Source organism: Fundulus heteroclitus, chromosome 11 (genome assembly GCF_011125445.2).
Source record: "Fundulus heteroclitus isolate FHET01 chromosome 11, MU-UCD_Fhet_4.1, whole genome shotgun sequence".
Taxonomy (NCBI): domain Eukaryota; kingdom Metazoa; phylum Chordata; class Actinopteri; order Cyprinodontiformes; family Fundulidae; genus Fundulus; species Fundulus heteroclitus.
In genome coordinates this window covers 34,977,141-34,993,863 of record NC_046371.1, presented here as the reverse complement: position 1 = coordinate 34,993,863, position 16,723 = coordinate 34,977,141, and the positions used below count along the sequence as shown (strand labels likewise).

General features: G+C 41.7%; 1 protein-coding gene across 1 annotated transcript in view; it reads left to right on the top strand.

Moving 5' to 3' along the window:
• The first annotated feature begins 3,980 nt into the window (after window positions 1-3,980).
• Window positions 3,981-16,723, top strand: part of cxadr (CXADR Ig-like cell adhesion molecule) — a 48,537-nt gene continuing 35,794 nt past the window's right edge. The window contains exon 1 of the mRNA XM_012865218.3: window positions 3,981-4,176. Coding sequence (XP_012720672.1) covers window positions 4,125-4,176 — 52 coding nt within the window. The 5' untranslated portion in view covers window positions 3,981-4,124. The remainder of the gene's footprint in view (window positions 4,177-16,723) is intronic.

Sequence of the window (16,723 nt, the reverse complement as noted above, 5' to 3'; positions counted from 1 at the left end):
TCAGCATTTATAGACGCCTCTCTTGACACTCATGGTCACCTTACATCAAACAGAAAAACAGACGTGATATTTAAAGACAAAAGAAACAAAATACAATTTAATTAGACAATGCAGTTGTATAATATCAGTCTTAATCCATATCATACAAATGTCTTCATAGAGTTGTAGATGCTGATGGCTGAGGGCAGGAAAGTAAAGTCTCCTGTGGTCCTGACTACCTGGTTAGGCCATTCAACCTCCCAGACTAGTAACAGTGTCAGGTAGTCATAAATCCAGCCTATCGTTGAGACATCCATCTGAGTCTTCTGGAGTTTCTGACAAAGCAAATCAGGCTGAATTTTATCATAGGCACAGGAGAAATCACAGAACATGATTGTATCAGCACTGTCTGCCTTGTCCAGATGACAGTGAGTTTGTTGAAGCAGGTTTATGACGGCGGGGGGTCCTGATGGTAGTTTCCTTACTTAGGTGGGCCAACAGGAGCCTCTTCTGGACCCTCATTATGTGGGTTGTCAGGGTAACATGTAACTAACAGGTCATTCAGGACTGATGGCTGAGTTTTCTGTCTGCAATTGACAGGATGATCTGAAGAAACCGCTGCTACAAACAGCAGCTAATTTAGTTACCAACTTATTTTTCTGGAAAAGTGAACTGCAAATGACAGTGACATAGCAGTGTCTCAAATGGTAGAGATTTTAAATCCAGTCCCTTCTGTACTTAAAGTTAGGGGGCCAGAGGGATTCTTGTGTCAAGTTTTACCAGCATCCGGGCATTGTGATGACGGCGCGGCCATGCATAGGTTTTGTGATTAAACAGCATGAGACAGATGCTAAGACGAATAGATAACGGGAAATAAACACACACCATATATTACAGAAAAGATCAACCCAGAGATGCTTGTGGCAATTAGTCGTACAGCTGTGAGGAAAAGGTGAAACAAAAATGTTATCCACATGAAGGTTTTTGATGCAGATGTAGCAGTCATAAGGCATGGCGTGTAGACAGTATAAGGCAAATAAAATAAAATAAAACTATTTTTGGAAAAGAAAAAAAGAAATCTCTGGAAGAATTACCTAAAAGACAACCCAAGGTAGAGGACAAAGTAACGACGCCAATGTTTACAGTGCTTCTATGTGTGAGAATATAGGAAACATTTACAAGCATGCTAATGAAGGCTAAACTGTTTTGGGTATGCAACTACATGACACAATCCCAGCTTTTTCCTCTGGGAACAATTGAACTCTAAAACTGCTCAACTTGCAGTAAGTGACAACATTTGACTCTCCGATCTCTGCCTGCTTCATCTTGTTCCAACTTACGGGCAAAAGCTAAACCCCTCTGAGCCTGTGGTTCGGACTGTTAGGAGGTGGACTGGTGAGTCAGTCAGGCCAGCGTTGAGTGCGCAGGTTGCAGTGCTTTTTGACCTGGATGGATTAACCCATGGTGTGACATCACACATCAGTTTTAGTGAATAACAACAAGTCAAGGTTTTCTTCAGATCTGAGCAAATAAGAGGTTGAAGGCAGTGGAGACCAGACCCTGTATAAGCAGACAGGAGGCAAACTGACTAAGAAGGGCAGCTAATAACTAAAACAGCCTTTTGCACATCCAACCCAGTGACCCGCAACCCCCTTTCCCACAAAAGGACTACCTACATCCCCCACCAACAACTCTACAAAGAGCACCCCCTCTCTCCTCTGACCACCTACCTGCTCTACAGACCACTAAGAAAGATGAATGATTGACAGAAAAGGTGTTTTTGTTCTTATTGTGCCACCTGACAATGCTGCCCTGGGCAGAATGCCATATCAAAAACAGCCTCTGTATTTTTTATTATTTCATTTCAAAGTTTATTTGGAACGGACAGACACACATCGTCATAGACAAACTGAACATGACAGCAATCCCATGTTTGCGTCATAGTGCAATAGTTACTGCTAATTCGCAGCACTTGTGCCTAGATGGGCTTTATGCACATTTTATTTTAAGCATCACAGGGACAAGTACATTGATTACAGACTATTGATAAGAAATACAAACAGCATTATACTGTAAGTGAACTATGGACACTGAGGCAATTAACTAAAAGGCTATTAGTAGACTACTTTCTCCACAAGCTTGGGTCCTTTCATCTCTGCAGAAGGATGCTCTAGATCAGTGGTCACCAACATGATGCCCGTGGGCAACAAGTAGCCCTGAGGACCACATGTGGTGCCCACAAGTTTGTTCTAAAAACAGCACAACCCACAAGTGAGCTGCATCTAAAACTTTTATTTTATTTCGTTTCTCATCCTATTGATTTACTTTTGCATTTAAATAGATTTAAAAACAACAACATAACAAAGCATGAAAAATATGTTTATTTTACATAAAGTTAAGGTGAACTCTGACTCTTAGTTCGCAGGTCAGTACTGGTAGCCCTTCATATGACACAACACCAATGAAGTAGCTCTCAGGATCAAAAAGGTTGGTGACCCCTGCTCTAGATGTTTTATCAATCATTAGTGGGCAGTTTTGTTTTCTTCGCAGGGGTGTGGGGTGCTGGAATTAAGGTGAAAGACTCGAGCAGACTTCACAAATTGATAAAAAAAAGGCTTTACCAGTTGTAGGGGCCATAGGCTGGTTCCAGAGAGACTGCCGGTGAAGATCAGAGCCACTATGAACAACGTCTCTCATCCCCTGTACAGTACTGCAGACAGCCTTAGGAGAAGTCACAGCCAAGGCTACTTCAGCCTAGATGTGTTAAAGAGCGCTATAACTCCTCTGTTCTGCCAGAGGCTGTCAGACATTTCTAACGTTTATGTAGCTTCCACAACTGTGCGCCCGAGATAAGTAGTTCCCAACCCTCATCTTCAAGTACACCTGCCCTGCATGTTTTAGTTGTGTCTCTGTTTCATCTCACCTAAAGGCATGACCTGCTCTTCCTACCATCAAGTGGAAGAGAAGCCTCTTAACCATCCATTCATTTAAGTCAGGTGTTATGCAGCAAGGAGACATCTAAAACACGGGATGGGAACCAACCACTGGCCTAGATCAGTAGTTTTTTAATTCAGGATCCACCGGTCCTGCATGTTTGAGACGGCTTCTGCTCCAGCACACCTGAATCAAATGATTGTTTTACTTCCTCAGCATCTATCAAGGGGTGCAGATCTTCACCACCAATTTATTTGAGACGTGTGTGTGTGTGTGTGTGTGTGTGTGTGGGTGTGGAGGCAGGGAAACAACTAAAACATGCAGGACAGTGGGAGGACCGAAACTGAAAACCACTGCCCTAAATAACCATAGTTTTATTTATTTATAATGTTTTGTTTGCTGTGTGTGTGTGTTTTAAGATTTTTTGTGTGGTATTTGTGCTATTATTGTTGTGTGTTATGATGGGACAAATTAATTTCCCATTTTGGTGATTAATAAAGTTTCAATCGATCAATCAATCAATCAATCAATCAATCAATCAATCAATCAATCAATCAATCAATCAATCAATATGTAAGTGTTCCATTGTTAGCAATACAGCTAAATTTCATCTGCTGTCCCTTGGCAGAGAACAATTATGTACCAACTACTGTAACAACAGTACAACATATAAAGTTTCTTTTTTAAAGCGCACTCCAATTCTTGATTGTTTTAAGGCTTTTCTTAGAGATGGGTTTCAATGTGTGACCTCTTTTCACATCTGTGCCCCTGCTCTTCCAGTCCATCAGAAATATTTCCCTGGCTGTGTCCCAGAACCATTCAGCCCATCGCATTTCAGGTATAATTTACAGTTGTACTTCGGTATATAAACCTCCATTTTGATTCTGTGTATTTCAGGATGATTGTTGGAGAACTCTTAACAAACGCAGAGCTGAATGGCATCCAGGATGAACAGCTGCTATCTGTAGTGAACATTGTCGGTTTTTTTAATCACCAGCAGGGGGCGCTCCCGGACCTTCCGTGGCCGCGTCCTCCGCCTATCACGTGACAGCCCGCAGAGCGCTCCGCTGTGCACCTGCACACAGAGAGAGCTGCGGAGGAGGCGGAGAGGAGTTTGGATGCTTCGGCGAGGCTGACGTTTTCACTCGGTATCGGTACAACTTCTTTCACCAAGTTTTATCCGAAGAACTGTTGGGATATTTAACACAAGGATGGCGCTTTCCAACCCCCGGCTTTGCTTTATACTGTTGAGCCTCTTTCCAGGTAAGTTTCCAGGCAGGCACGCGAAGCTGAGCGACTTTGATGAATTTTTCAGTGAAACCACCACCGGGCAGAGCCGTCCAGAAGAATGGCCAGTCGTTAGCCACTGACGGTGAAGCGTTCTCGTCGAGTTTTTTTTTTTTTTGACCAAGCTTTTAGTTTTAGGCATGTTTTTATTATACCAAGTTGCTAATTGAACATTGACCACGGTCCATCTAAACGTGCTCGAGTTAAATAGCTCCGAAGGAGGAAAAAAACTGCGAGTCAAGGGTCGTTTAGTTAGCTAGCAAAGCACGAATGAGCCTGTTATCAAAGTGAGTTTGAACTAAAATAACAGTTTCAAAGTTAGGTGATTTATTTTCCCCGCTTGCACTTTTTCATTCCGAACGGGATGTATAGACATTAGAATTACACCCTAAAGTAGCCACGACGTGAAGTTAGCGGGATTTGGGTCGTCTTCAAGCGACCGCCTTCTGCGACCAGTCGTTCAAATATATTGATTTCAAACAGCTGATAAATGCCGGCGCTGCTTCCCGGTGCCAGAGGAGTCTACATCTGCGCGGTGTCTTTTGGTTGTGTCGTCTGCCGGGGAACACAAAAGCATGATCCGCTTTTAAACCTGTGGCTGGAGGACTTCAAAGTGCTGCTTTTTCTGTCTGCCATCTGCCAGCAGTTTTAAACACCCCCCTCCTCCTCCTCTCTGGCCCTCATCCAGTCTGAAATCCCGGCTTTCATATCAACTTAAATACACGTTTGCTCCTGTTGGCAGATTTTCTCGGTTGGTAAATGATTCAGAGTAAGAAAGTCTGGTGTTTAAAGTTTAATGAAGTGGTCCTCACCACAGAGGGGGTTTGATGGCTCCTGACGTTTTTCGAAGTGCATTGTGTTCTGTAAAATAGCTGAGCGTATTTTTATTTTATTTTATTAGATTTTTCGTCTCTTCTTTTTGTTGTGCCCTGGATCTGTAATCTGGATCTATAAATCAAATCTGGATATTCAACCTTATAGACGTTTTTATTTTAAGATTCCTTTCATGTTTTGGTTGAACGTGTTTGATATAGGTTTACCTTACATTCAAGCTACAAAGCAGACTTTTCTGTACAGTTGATCAAACTCACTTTAGGTAGCGTTCATCACCTAGGACTGGACCATATGGCCAAAATTAAAAATGTATTTCTTCATTTCGGTCCATAAAATATAATTGTGATATTGATGTAAATTAAATAAAAGCCTAGCTGGCAAGAAAGCCTACAGCAGATCGCTCTACAAACCTATGACAATTATTTTGCCATGTTTATAAAACCCCTCCAATATAACTCCTTTTTAAAAAAATAAAACTCAAAACAACATAAAACCCGTAACGTCAGTTATTGACAAAAGGTGTAATCATAGGCTGCGATGTATATTGAAATATTGGAAATGTCATATCGCCATTATAGATTTTTTATTTATATATATATATATATATATATATATATATATATATATATGAGATAATGAGTTATTGTCCACCGCTATTATCACTAACATTTTGTGGTATTTTGTTGTGAAACTTTATCCAAGATGCAATCTTCCCACCCAGTGTAGGTCCATCCATTTGTTTTTTTTATTCAAGTTTCCACAAAGGTGGTTACTGGGATTCTATGTTGCTGTAGCTAAGCATCTGAGCCATATGTGAATGCACTGTACGGAGTTCAGGAAATGTTAGTATCAATCAAGTAAAGGGAAGAGGCGTGCAAAGAGGACTAGGTGAGACTGGAGTTAAGTTATCTTTGCCTGAAAGCTCAGGTAGGAGTTTCCCCCCTGTGGTAGTTTACTCATGTTTACTAATGCTAGCTGATTAGTTCTGTACTCAAGCCTCCTGTGATGTCATTGGCCCAAACTAGCAGCTTTTCTTTCTTCTGTGTGCTTTAAAAAACTTTATTTGTTGAAAAACAGGCTGTTGTCAAACTCTACTCCATTACTCAGTGGTGTTGTTTTATTGTCAGTGTACATTTGTTACCGTTAAAAAAAAGTCACACAGCTATCTTTAATGTTTAATAAAGCTAACTGACTCTTTGTTTTTAAAATCTGAGCAAGTCTGTGGCTTGATTTCATAAGTACGGGTGTGTCTTTTTTGTGCTGGAATTTAAACTGAAACTCCTTAACCCCTCCTCCCTCTGCGAAGAACTGAGTGAATCATTAGCCACGCCGTTGTCTCCTGGCTCTAGTCACTGATATGTTGTGGTACTTATTAGTAGATTCTGATGGGAGGCCACAGACAAGGAGGTTACATCCCAATGCTCTGATTAGTTGCAGGAAAAAAACTAAAATGCTGAAGTGGAACTTTGAGCACATCTTTCCATGTAAAAACTCAGGTTATTGTGTGCAGTATAATTGTGTTGAGACTTCCTTTGTCCCATGATTCACATTGTTGTGTACACGCTAGTTTGGCCTCATTACCATCGTAATGGGACCATGGTCTCGTTATTTGAGCTCCGTTCCACTTCGGCAGACAAGAACAGTAACTGCAGACTCGTAGTGTTCTTCTAACCTGGCTTAGGAAGAAATAGCCGTGTGCAGCGCTCTCCTTAATGGCTAAACAACAAGTGGAAAATATCGGCTCCATTCTCTTTGCCCCACTCGACTTGTTTGTTTGAAGCACTGCGTGGTTGCAAGATGTTCACCGGAGAAACTGATATGAGGCAAAATGGGGAAAAAGTAAATTTATAGAAACAAAAGAAAAGGCCTTCCTTTCCCCCATTATCTGTATGTGCTGTCTAAACAAGAGGGATATAATGGCAGCCGCTAATAGTAAGTAGTTCCCTTAGCTTAATGAAACCGAGAGCGAGTGAATGCTAATGCTATTTTGTTTTTTGCAACATTTTAAAAGTTTGCTCAACATTTGCATGACAACTGGTTGGAAACATAGCGAGAGAGTCATCATTTAATCTCTGCGGGTCTGGGGAGGCATGCCTTCATGGATATGACTCCCCAGAATAACGCTGACTGACCACCAAACCCATCCTGCTGAACAACGTAGCAGGCAGCATAACGTTGTCCACCGCAGCTTCTCCAGGCCCTTTCACTGCTGTTCCACAAGCTGCTTTCCTCTGCAAGCAGAACATGGCACCATTCTGGTGTCTCTGGTAAATGCCCGTTGAGCTGAGGGCCCACTAGAGGCCGTCAGGCCAACTTTATGAAGTCAGTTCCAGTAGTTTGGTCACAGACGTTCAGACTTGTGGCCCGCTGGAGTACGTTTTCAGAGCTCTGGCAGTACTCGTCCTTTTCCTGCTTAAACTACAGAGCTGTTACTGGTCCTGCTGATAAGTTAAAGACCTGAGCCACCTGCTCTTAGTTCATTATTTTTTTTTTTTTTTTTTTTTACACCAAAGCAGCCAATATGGATTTAAAAGTGTCTAAATACTTAAAGACTGGTTCACACAGCAGGATTTTTAACCCGTTTTTGCCTCGATCTTCTACTTCCGACAGGCACCGACTATCAGTATGTAAAGATAATCTTAATAGATATTACTGCCGTGTGTGATGTGTTAAGATCTGGTCCGCTCAGTAGAACGTCAGGACCATTCTGACCTCAAATCAGGGATATTCAACATGTTGGATTGTCTTGCCCCGATATCCTAGCATGTGGGGTGTCCCCCGAGGACAAACGAGCGCGCAGCCTGTTGAATGTGACGTGTAGCCAATCAGAAAGGGCGGTGAGTGAAACCCCCGAGATAAAAAACAAACAAAAAACAGCTCGCCTCCATTTCATAGTGCAGCAAAGGTAGAGCCCCCATTTGCGCTGTCTCCCATCACCTTTTCTTTTTATTAAAATCAGTCTATAAACCATCACCATAATTTATCCTCGTCATCCACGTTTATTTACTCTGCGATCACGTTTGAGATTTTTTATCATTACATGTGGCGTCTCTCAGGCTATGAAAATTGGCTGACGGTTTTAAAATCTTGCTTTGTGAACCAGCCTTATAATTGACCAGATTAATAATCTAGAAGTTAACTGAATGTTAATATATTCTGATTACAAAGTATTCCTTTAATTTTTTTGTGCAGTGTATTTCACTACCTTTTTCAATACGTGAATAAGCGACCACGCTGCTTACCTTCTCTGCTTCAGTTAAAGCGCCAACAATCCTGCGCGGTCACGTCTTCAAACAAATACCAGACGGTCAACTCCCTCCCCCTCCAGAGACGCAAACACAAACAGGCAACAAGATCGAAATAAACATCAGTTAATAATAACAGCTGTTATGGTGAAAAGTGCCAAAAGCCTTCTGATACCGACGTTAGGATCATTATATCGTGCATCACTAATTGTAAGTATAAAGTACTGCTTCTGATAGAAGTAGAGTGGACACGTTTGTTATGGCCTACATCTGCATCGCTTGTGAAATAGCATCATAACTGACTACATATCCTAGGATCTTCATACTTCGGCAGCGATATTGATGTTCATCATTTCACTGACTTTCTTGATTTGTTTCAATTTGTGTATTAACGTTAATCATTTTTTTAAATGAAAACGTGCAGCACCATGTGCATGATTTAAATTGGTCTTATCACTACATAACGTCACTTTTTGTACCTACACAACTCACTTAAAGGCATAAAAGCAGTTTTTTTCAAACTTGGAGGGACTAACAAAGACGACAGCGACTGCGCGGTGGTGTTGAGCAAACCTACAGATACCACAGAGCCTTAATCCTTAACCAATTCTGCTACTTTCATGAGAAGTGGATCTGTCTCTGTTGCAAGGCAAACGTTGGGGATGTTACAGACAGACATGTTCTGGACATGGGGAAAAATCTCTGTTTATAGAGACGTGCTTTGCAGACTTGTGATGTTGGTAGCGATTGCATTTTTCAGCTTGGGCGCTCTGCAAAGCTGGTGTTGAGCATTGTAGTTTCCACTTGTGAGTGGGAGCGCTTGACTGATGGAGATCTCCCCTGTCAGCAGGATGGTCCCACTCCCTGGTACGCTCTTTTAGGTTCAACGTCCAGCAAACATTATCTGCCAGTTGGAACACATTCTGGATCAGATCAACTGTAACATTGCTTTGGTAAGGAGTGAATTGCTTTAAAGTAGATTGGAGGTGAAAATGTGAGCAGCCACAGAACACAGTTACCTGATAAGCTTAAAACCAAAGGGCTGGCCTTGAACTGGTTGCTTGGTTACTATTACAAAACAGACACGCATATACAGGGAGTGTACTTGAGTGTTCGCTCCAATTGCTTGAGAGTGCCACCCTCCCCCTCGTTTGCCTGTTAGCTTCTCTTACAGCAGATAAAGCTCTAATATTATTCTGAACAACTGCTTCTGCAGACAGATTAGATACCTTTTAAAGAGTATGACGGCTTTCAGAACTCTGCTTTTGTCCCTTTTATAGTTTGCTGCATGTTTCCATGACGGAATAATGCATAAAGACATTGGGTGGAGACACCAAGGACTGAATATGAGCCTTTGTCATTGGCCTCATGCAGACAGTAATAACTGCAGGTCACATTCACCTTTCATGATCCAACTCTCCCATGCCACTGCTCGTCTCCTATGGCTAAAACATGTTGCTGCCACAGCTTCACTTCCAGCCAAACACCCTCTCCACCCAGAGCCCCTTGTCCTTGAAAGTGAACGGGGACATTCAGAATCGGATTACACTCCGGGGACAGCGCCCTGTCCTCTACAATCTGATGATGGGGGACAACCGCACATGAATATTCACAGCGCCAGACGTTAATATTTTAACATGCCAGCCTTGTCCAAGCCTTGCGCCAAGTCCTCTTCACCTATGTGGAAGTGTTAAAGGCAGATCTTACCCTCACTTTGCTACAGTAGCCCACCTTTCTCTTTTCCTCCACCCTCCTCCTCATATCTGGACTACTGGATGAACAAATTACTGCCTCGTGGAGCTTTAGGGAAAGTGATTAATAGCAGCGCTTGTTTTGAAGTGCTGGTCTCCGGTCATGCAGGCACTTTGTATTCAGAGCTCATTCCTTCTTTACAGGTACAGAGTAAAACTGCACAAGCATTTCTGTGGCATGACACATCACCCTGAATTTGCTTTAACCCTGTGGTCACAGAGTCAATGAAAATGACAGGTGGGCCAAAGTTGTGTTTTAGAGCTGTGTCACTCCTTTAACATGTATGCCATGGTATTGGCCCTATGGATACCTTTAAGTAGCGTTTCAAGGACTCTGCATGCATGCTTAGCTGCGTCCATGTGTTGCCAAGTATTTGGGAACACGGTATCCACCGTGGTTCCCAGAGTGCATGCTATCCCAGCCAGCTGATTTGATTATAAATGACTGCCATTCTGAGGCTCAGTGATATTTAGTTTCCAATAATGCAGAGAAAAATGGTGAATTACCTCTAGAAATTGATAAATGGTGCCCAGCCTTGGGTATAACAATCATATGCTTCAGGTAAAGTGCATACTGTATTTTACAGACTATAAGTCCCTCCGTAATATAAGTCACATCAGTTAAAATGCATCATAAAGAGGAAAAAAAACATGTATAAGTTGCACTGGACTATAAGTAGCGTCGGACTATACGCATTTATTTAGACATTTATTTCACACAATCCCAAGACTAAAACTGACATTTATCTGGTAAGGCAATCTATTCCATTACAGAGCTGCACTCACAACAGGCTGAATTAGGGGTGGGTGATATGAAGAAACTCTAATATCACGATATCTTTGGGCTATATCACGATACACGATATATATTGCAATATGTTCAAATAACCTTAAATAACAAATGTTTTTAGCCAAATAGTGCTTAAAGTTGCATTGGTATATTTCATATTAACGTGTCAATATTTTTTGTTTGAAAAATTGATTACAAAATAAAAATGAATTTAAAATGTTTTATTTTAGCCATTTTTTCCATCACAGCTGTACATAGAAGCTTTTCACAAATTACAATATTGTCACATTAAAGCTCTTTCATGGTCAACACTGGACCTTAAAAAACAGAACATCCCAGCGGCCAAAAGGAACACCAAGGAAAAATCTGACAGAAAATGCACCTGAAATAAAAGGTATCATAAAAATGTGACAATCCCAAAAACAAAAGCTTGTATTGTGATTATAAAATCAACTGACCAGTCGCAGGTACATATTCAGAGCATTTAAAAAAGATGACGTTTTAGGTGGATTTGTGCTACTGCTACCTTTTGTGGCAATGGTGTTACGGCATGTTTTGCAAATTACCGCGTTTTGTTCGACATCCTTCCACTGCCTGAAAAGCTCGCTGTCGCCATAGTTCTCGCTGTTTCGTCAACGTTAAGTTAGCGCACGGGTTCGTTGTTGTGTGCGCGTGCCAGAACGCTTTGTGGTTTGGAGGAGGAGCGAGTGATGCGTTCACAGCATGTGGGAAAAACTAAACTCACAGTGAATTAAATATAGCGGCACAATCTTGCCATGAAAATTTACACGCTATGGTCGCGATAAAGTAATTTTAACTATCGCGCAGAGGAAAACTTGAGATACATCGAGTATACTCGATATATCGCCCACCCCTAGGCTAAATATGGAGCATACCTGGGAGGTTGAATGGGGTAAATTAGCAACTCCAACCGGGAAGGTTCTTGCTAGCGCATTTCAGCGTAATGGCTCTTTATGCTCTGAGCGACTACGCTCAGACTATCCAATCAGGCAGTAAGCCCCTCCACCTACACTCTCAGCGTGTGTCTCCTCCTCAAACACACGCTGCTCCCTAGACCTGTTCCTGACTCCTACTCAGCAGCTTTCACCTATTTTAGTGCAGATAATATTTAGTTTCTTAACTGGGACTAGTTTCGTAGTCTAGTATTAATTGTGGTAACGGCAGTATCCCAGTATGAATCAAAACTTAAATCTTGCGCTCCAATCACGCACTCACATGCAATAGAAACAGCCAATCAGGAAGAGGGAAGGCGGAATTTAAGGCAGCACAACCAATGAGAGCGGAGTTAAGGGGGGTGCCTACCTTGTCAATCAAAGGCCAGGCGCTTTAGTGATTGGCTGTGTGTAGCATCAGGCCCCGCCCCCGCTGGGGCACAGCAATGTTGAAATGACATCATGGGAACACCGAGCGGTTCAAACGGAGGCGCTGCGGGCGAACCTTTGCATGTACGCACGTCTGGCAGAGCTGAACCGACACGCAGGAATACAAATTTTTCTGGGGTGCTGAGCTAAGATTTAGGGGTGCTTGAGCACGCCTCTGGTGGTGATGAACAAGCCAAGTCCCGACTCTGTCGCAGTCAATCAGCAGATGGGGTCAAAACACTTTGAGGCATTAATTATTTTGACAACCCTCCCTTCTATACATAAATAAAAAACGTATTTGAAATAAATGAACAAATGATGTTAGCCTGGCGGGGGTGCAAGTGAAGCCTGGTGGCCCGCCAAGCCTATAATAAAGTGGGGGAAATCCTGATTTGAATCAATTCTATGTCCTTATCTTTCCATTAAGATAGGATACTTGCAGATGCATCTGCTTTCCGTCTTTTGTTCACTGTCCTACTTAAAGCACTGTTAGGAGTGTGTAGAGGTTCTGTCTTTAGTAAATAAGGTAAGGAATAAATAAGTGATATTTAAGATGTGTACCACTTCCTTTGAAGATTGTTTTAAGCTATCAATGCTTTCCACAAGAGTTTTTTCTATTAGGGAGTCTGTTAAAGAATTTTCAAATAATCCATAGCAGAGGCAGAGATTTACTTTGCTCTCAGAAGAATAGTTTTGACAGCAGGAGCTGTTAAAATATGGGTTTAACAGGGAAGGGGCAGAAAGATTGGATACAAGGATTGCAGAGGGACTGCCTGTCATTTAAAACAAGGTCAAAGCAGTGCTGCTTTTTTACCCGCTCTCCTGAGTCCATCGGTCATCATCACTGTTTCACACTGTGAGGGCGATAACCCCCCCCCAGCACATTCATCACTTAGCCACTTCATGCTCGACTCTGAATCTCCCACAATGCCCTCTGCTCCTAATGAGGAATAATAGGCCCTGTGACAAATGTGCTTCTCTCTGCGGTAAGATTTTTCACATTCTTCATATCTAAAACACCTCTAAGCTGGGCGTTCTTTTTTTTTTTCTACAATCTATTAAAAAAAAAGAATTTAGGATTTTAGAACATGTAATAAGTTGTTCATATTGATTGTCCAAAATCTGGAGACGTTTTTTTTTTTTTCACAGGCAACTTAAAATTGGGGCTGCAAAATATCTGGGAAATGTATCAATAGTGTACCAATATGATAAATTTCCTGTAAGCATTGGCTGATTATGTACATCTTGCTACTATCCTGGGCTTGTCATCAATAAACCCAAAGCAGACGGACAGTTACTTATTTATTGCAAGTCATTGTAACATTCACCATCAACATCTCATATTTTCCTGATAACAATAGAGATGCACTCAGCAGAGTTTTGTGGCTGATTTCTTATCTTAGGTATTTGTGATGTTTTGACCTTCTGACAAGGATTTAACCTTTAAGAAGATATAAAACCATCCAAATATCATTCACTTTAGTCAAAGAGACCAGGCTCTACTCTTATCATTGTATACAATACATGGTAAAGTGATGACAGAGTTGATATTTTTAGTGGTTTGGAACATGTGCTAGTCTTGATTAGCCGGGTTAGCATTACTAAAGAGGAATTCCTAGAAGATGTGGATCTCAGTGAGAAGGCTTGCCATCTGTACCTGGCTAATACTCAAAACCCTAATTCCCAAATTCAATTTGTCCAATTGGATAAATTCATTCATATGTTCCCAAGTGTCATTGAGATCTTCAGCTAAAGATGGCCTTTTTTGTTGTTTGCACCTTTTAATTAAAGCAAGTCTCAAAGCCTTTCCAATTTTACACAACCTTGTTGATGATGAGGTTTCTTCCAACATCAGAACCTCCTGAGTCAAACAGTACCCAAGCAAGTGAGCAGAGTCAGTCAATGACCAGCAATGGCCCCATGTCCTCTGAAAATAGTCACTAGGGCAACTAGAATAAGCTTTAACCGGTGAAGAAAACACCAACTGACTTCAGATCAAGCTATGGTTAGCTGATCCTTAAACTGGAGAACTGGTTCTAATTTAATGCCTGTTCTCACACCGTTCCCACATCTGGAGAACAGGTTCCCTGCAATGGAATCTTATTCTAGGGTAGAACTGACTTTACCATCAGCAATGTACTCAAGGTTATGCAGATGGATGGAAAATACAGCAGGTATAAGTATTGAACATGTTTTTCTCAGTAAATATATGTTACAAGACAAAGGCGAAGGAAAGCCAAACTGCTATGGCCCAATCGATCAACTGACTTCGGTCCAGTTAAAGATCTAAAGAGAGAACTGGTGATCAGAGTAGAAAGAAACCCCCAGAACCTGTAAGATCATCAGGCATTTTGTGTGGGAAAATGGGTTAAAATCCCACCTGCCATTTGTGGACCACAGACAGAAGCTGTTTGAAGCAGATAGTTGTTTCCCTGTCCCGTTTAATGAGCGGTTTCTTTAATGGCGCACATGAGCTGCGCATGGGTGGCTCTTTAAGCAGCTTTAGCAACTTTGTTCATAAATGCACTCTGATGTTGTAACATGTTGTAGTTGGTGACGATAAACCCTGTTTGCAATGGAAATCATAAATGGCAGTTGACATGACAACCTGCTTACGTAACCAATGACTGCTGCTTGCTTTAACATTTATGACATCAAAACATCAGACAAGAGAGAAAGTGTTCAGTTCAGGGACAAGTCTCAACCTACCCTGCATGGGTGGCAGATAAAAAGCGTTAGGGAAGTCCAACTTAATGTAAAACAGTGTTTGACCAGAAGTAAACACAATGAGATGGATCTGGAGTCTGTGCAAAGTCAGTTGGAAGCTAACCCTGTTCTGCACCTGCTTCATGATGGCTGAAAGGAGAGAATGCTAGATTAAATGTCTGTAGTGTTCCCTGGCCTAGACATCTCAGGATGAAGATACTCAGTGTAGCTGGCAGCCCCTCGGGGTGCTGCTTCTGCAGTCGCTGGTGTGCTGCTTCCTCTCTGCATACCTGCTAGGTAGGTGTCAGCTCAGCTCTCCACATCCATAAGCCTCTGGAAAATTAGCTCTTGTGCAATGTTTTTCTATAGAGCATCACGATAGGACAAAAGAATCCCTTTATCAGGGGAAACAGACTCGACAATTTATCGCAGTACTGTGTTTTGATTCCACCTTCCAAAATGCATCATTGTTGTAGAGGTCAGCAGTGCATAATTTATGGTACGCATCACAGTTTATCAGCTGCCGTTTTCCACAGAGCTGAGCGGCAGCAGGATTCTATTATTTTGTCCTCGAGGAGTATGAGCAGAAGGTGAGGTGAGTTGGAGGGAGTAGCAGGTGGGGGGTGAAGCAGCTGTTGAGGTAGCCATTTTTAGCACTTGATCTCATTGAAAAACATTACATATAGTTAACTGCAAGCATGGGAGAGCAGGAATGTAAGAGTTGAGTGTAAAAGCGCTGATTTAATTTTTTTTTCTCTTGACTTCTCTGGTTCTATGGCAAGACTCATAGTTTCATGGTTAATGATATTGTACCCATAATCAGTGGATGTTTGATTGTATCAATACCTGTTGATATAAACCTAATTCTTTCATTATAATAATTGTCCATAAGTAGGGTTTCAAATAAAATTCACTCATTTATGTGCATAAAGCCAAACAGATCCTAGAAGAACTTTACATTCCTTGCTGTTCCCTAGTTTGACCCTAATTCACTACAGTCTTTAGTAATGGTCCAAAAATGAACCAGAAGAGAAACCGATAATGTTGATAATGTGGATCACACAATGCGCTGGCGACAGCCTTGCTAAATTTCAGCAGATGTTATAGGTTTACCTGGTTACCAGGGGAGTGGTGGCCTAGTGGTTAGAGCAGCGCGCTTGCGCTCTGCGAAGATTGCAAGTACCCGGTTTGATCCCCACAGTCTGCACTATGGGTCCCTGAGCAAGACCCTTAACCCCTGATTGCTCCCCAGGAGCCGCACAGTGGCAGCCCACTGCTCCCCAAGGGGATGGGTTAAGATGCAGAAGTGAATTTCTCCATTGTGACATCAATAAAGTTCAAATTATTATTATTATTATTATTATTATTATTATTATTATTATTATTATTATTATTATTATTATTATTATTATTATTATTACCTGGTCATCACACTTTCCCTTTTAAGACTGGTTACATGTATTTAACTACATCCAGGTTTTGTTGTCACGGCTTTTAATGAGCTGCCTGTTTTGGATTTATACCGGCCAGAACGTATGCCCTGCATTAGAAACGAGAAAAAAAAGACAAATGTATGGATCTGAATGAGTAACCAAATTGTGATGTCTTCACAACTAAGGCAGCTGATCTCCAACACTGCAGCTCTTCTATTCTGCAGGGGTCATATCTACCAAAAGTAGTTGGTGTGTTCACACCAAATGCGAGTAAATTTTCCATTTGGCGAGTAAATGTCAGAGGGATTAGCTGCCGCATGGCGAGTAAATGTTTGTACCAAATTAATTGTGTTTTTCAGTCATCATTTGGGTGGATGCTTCT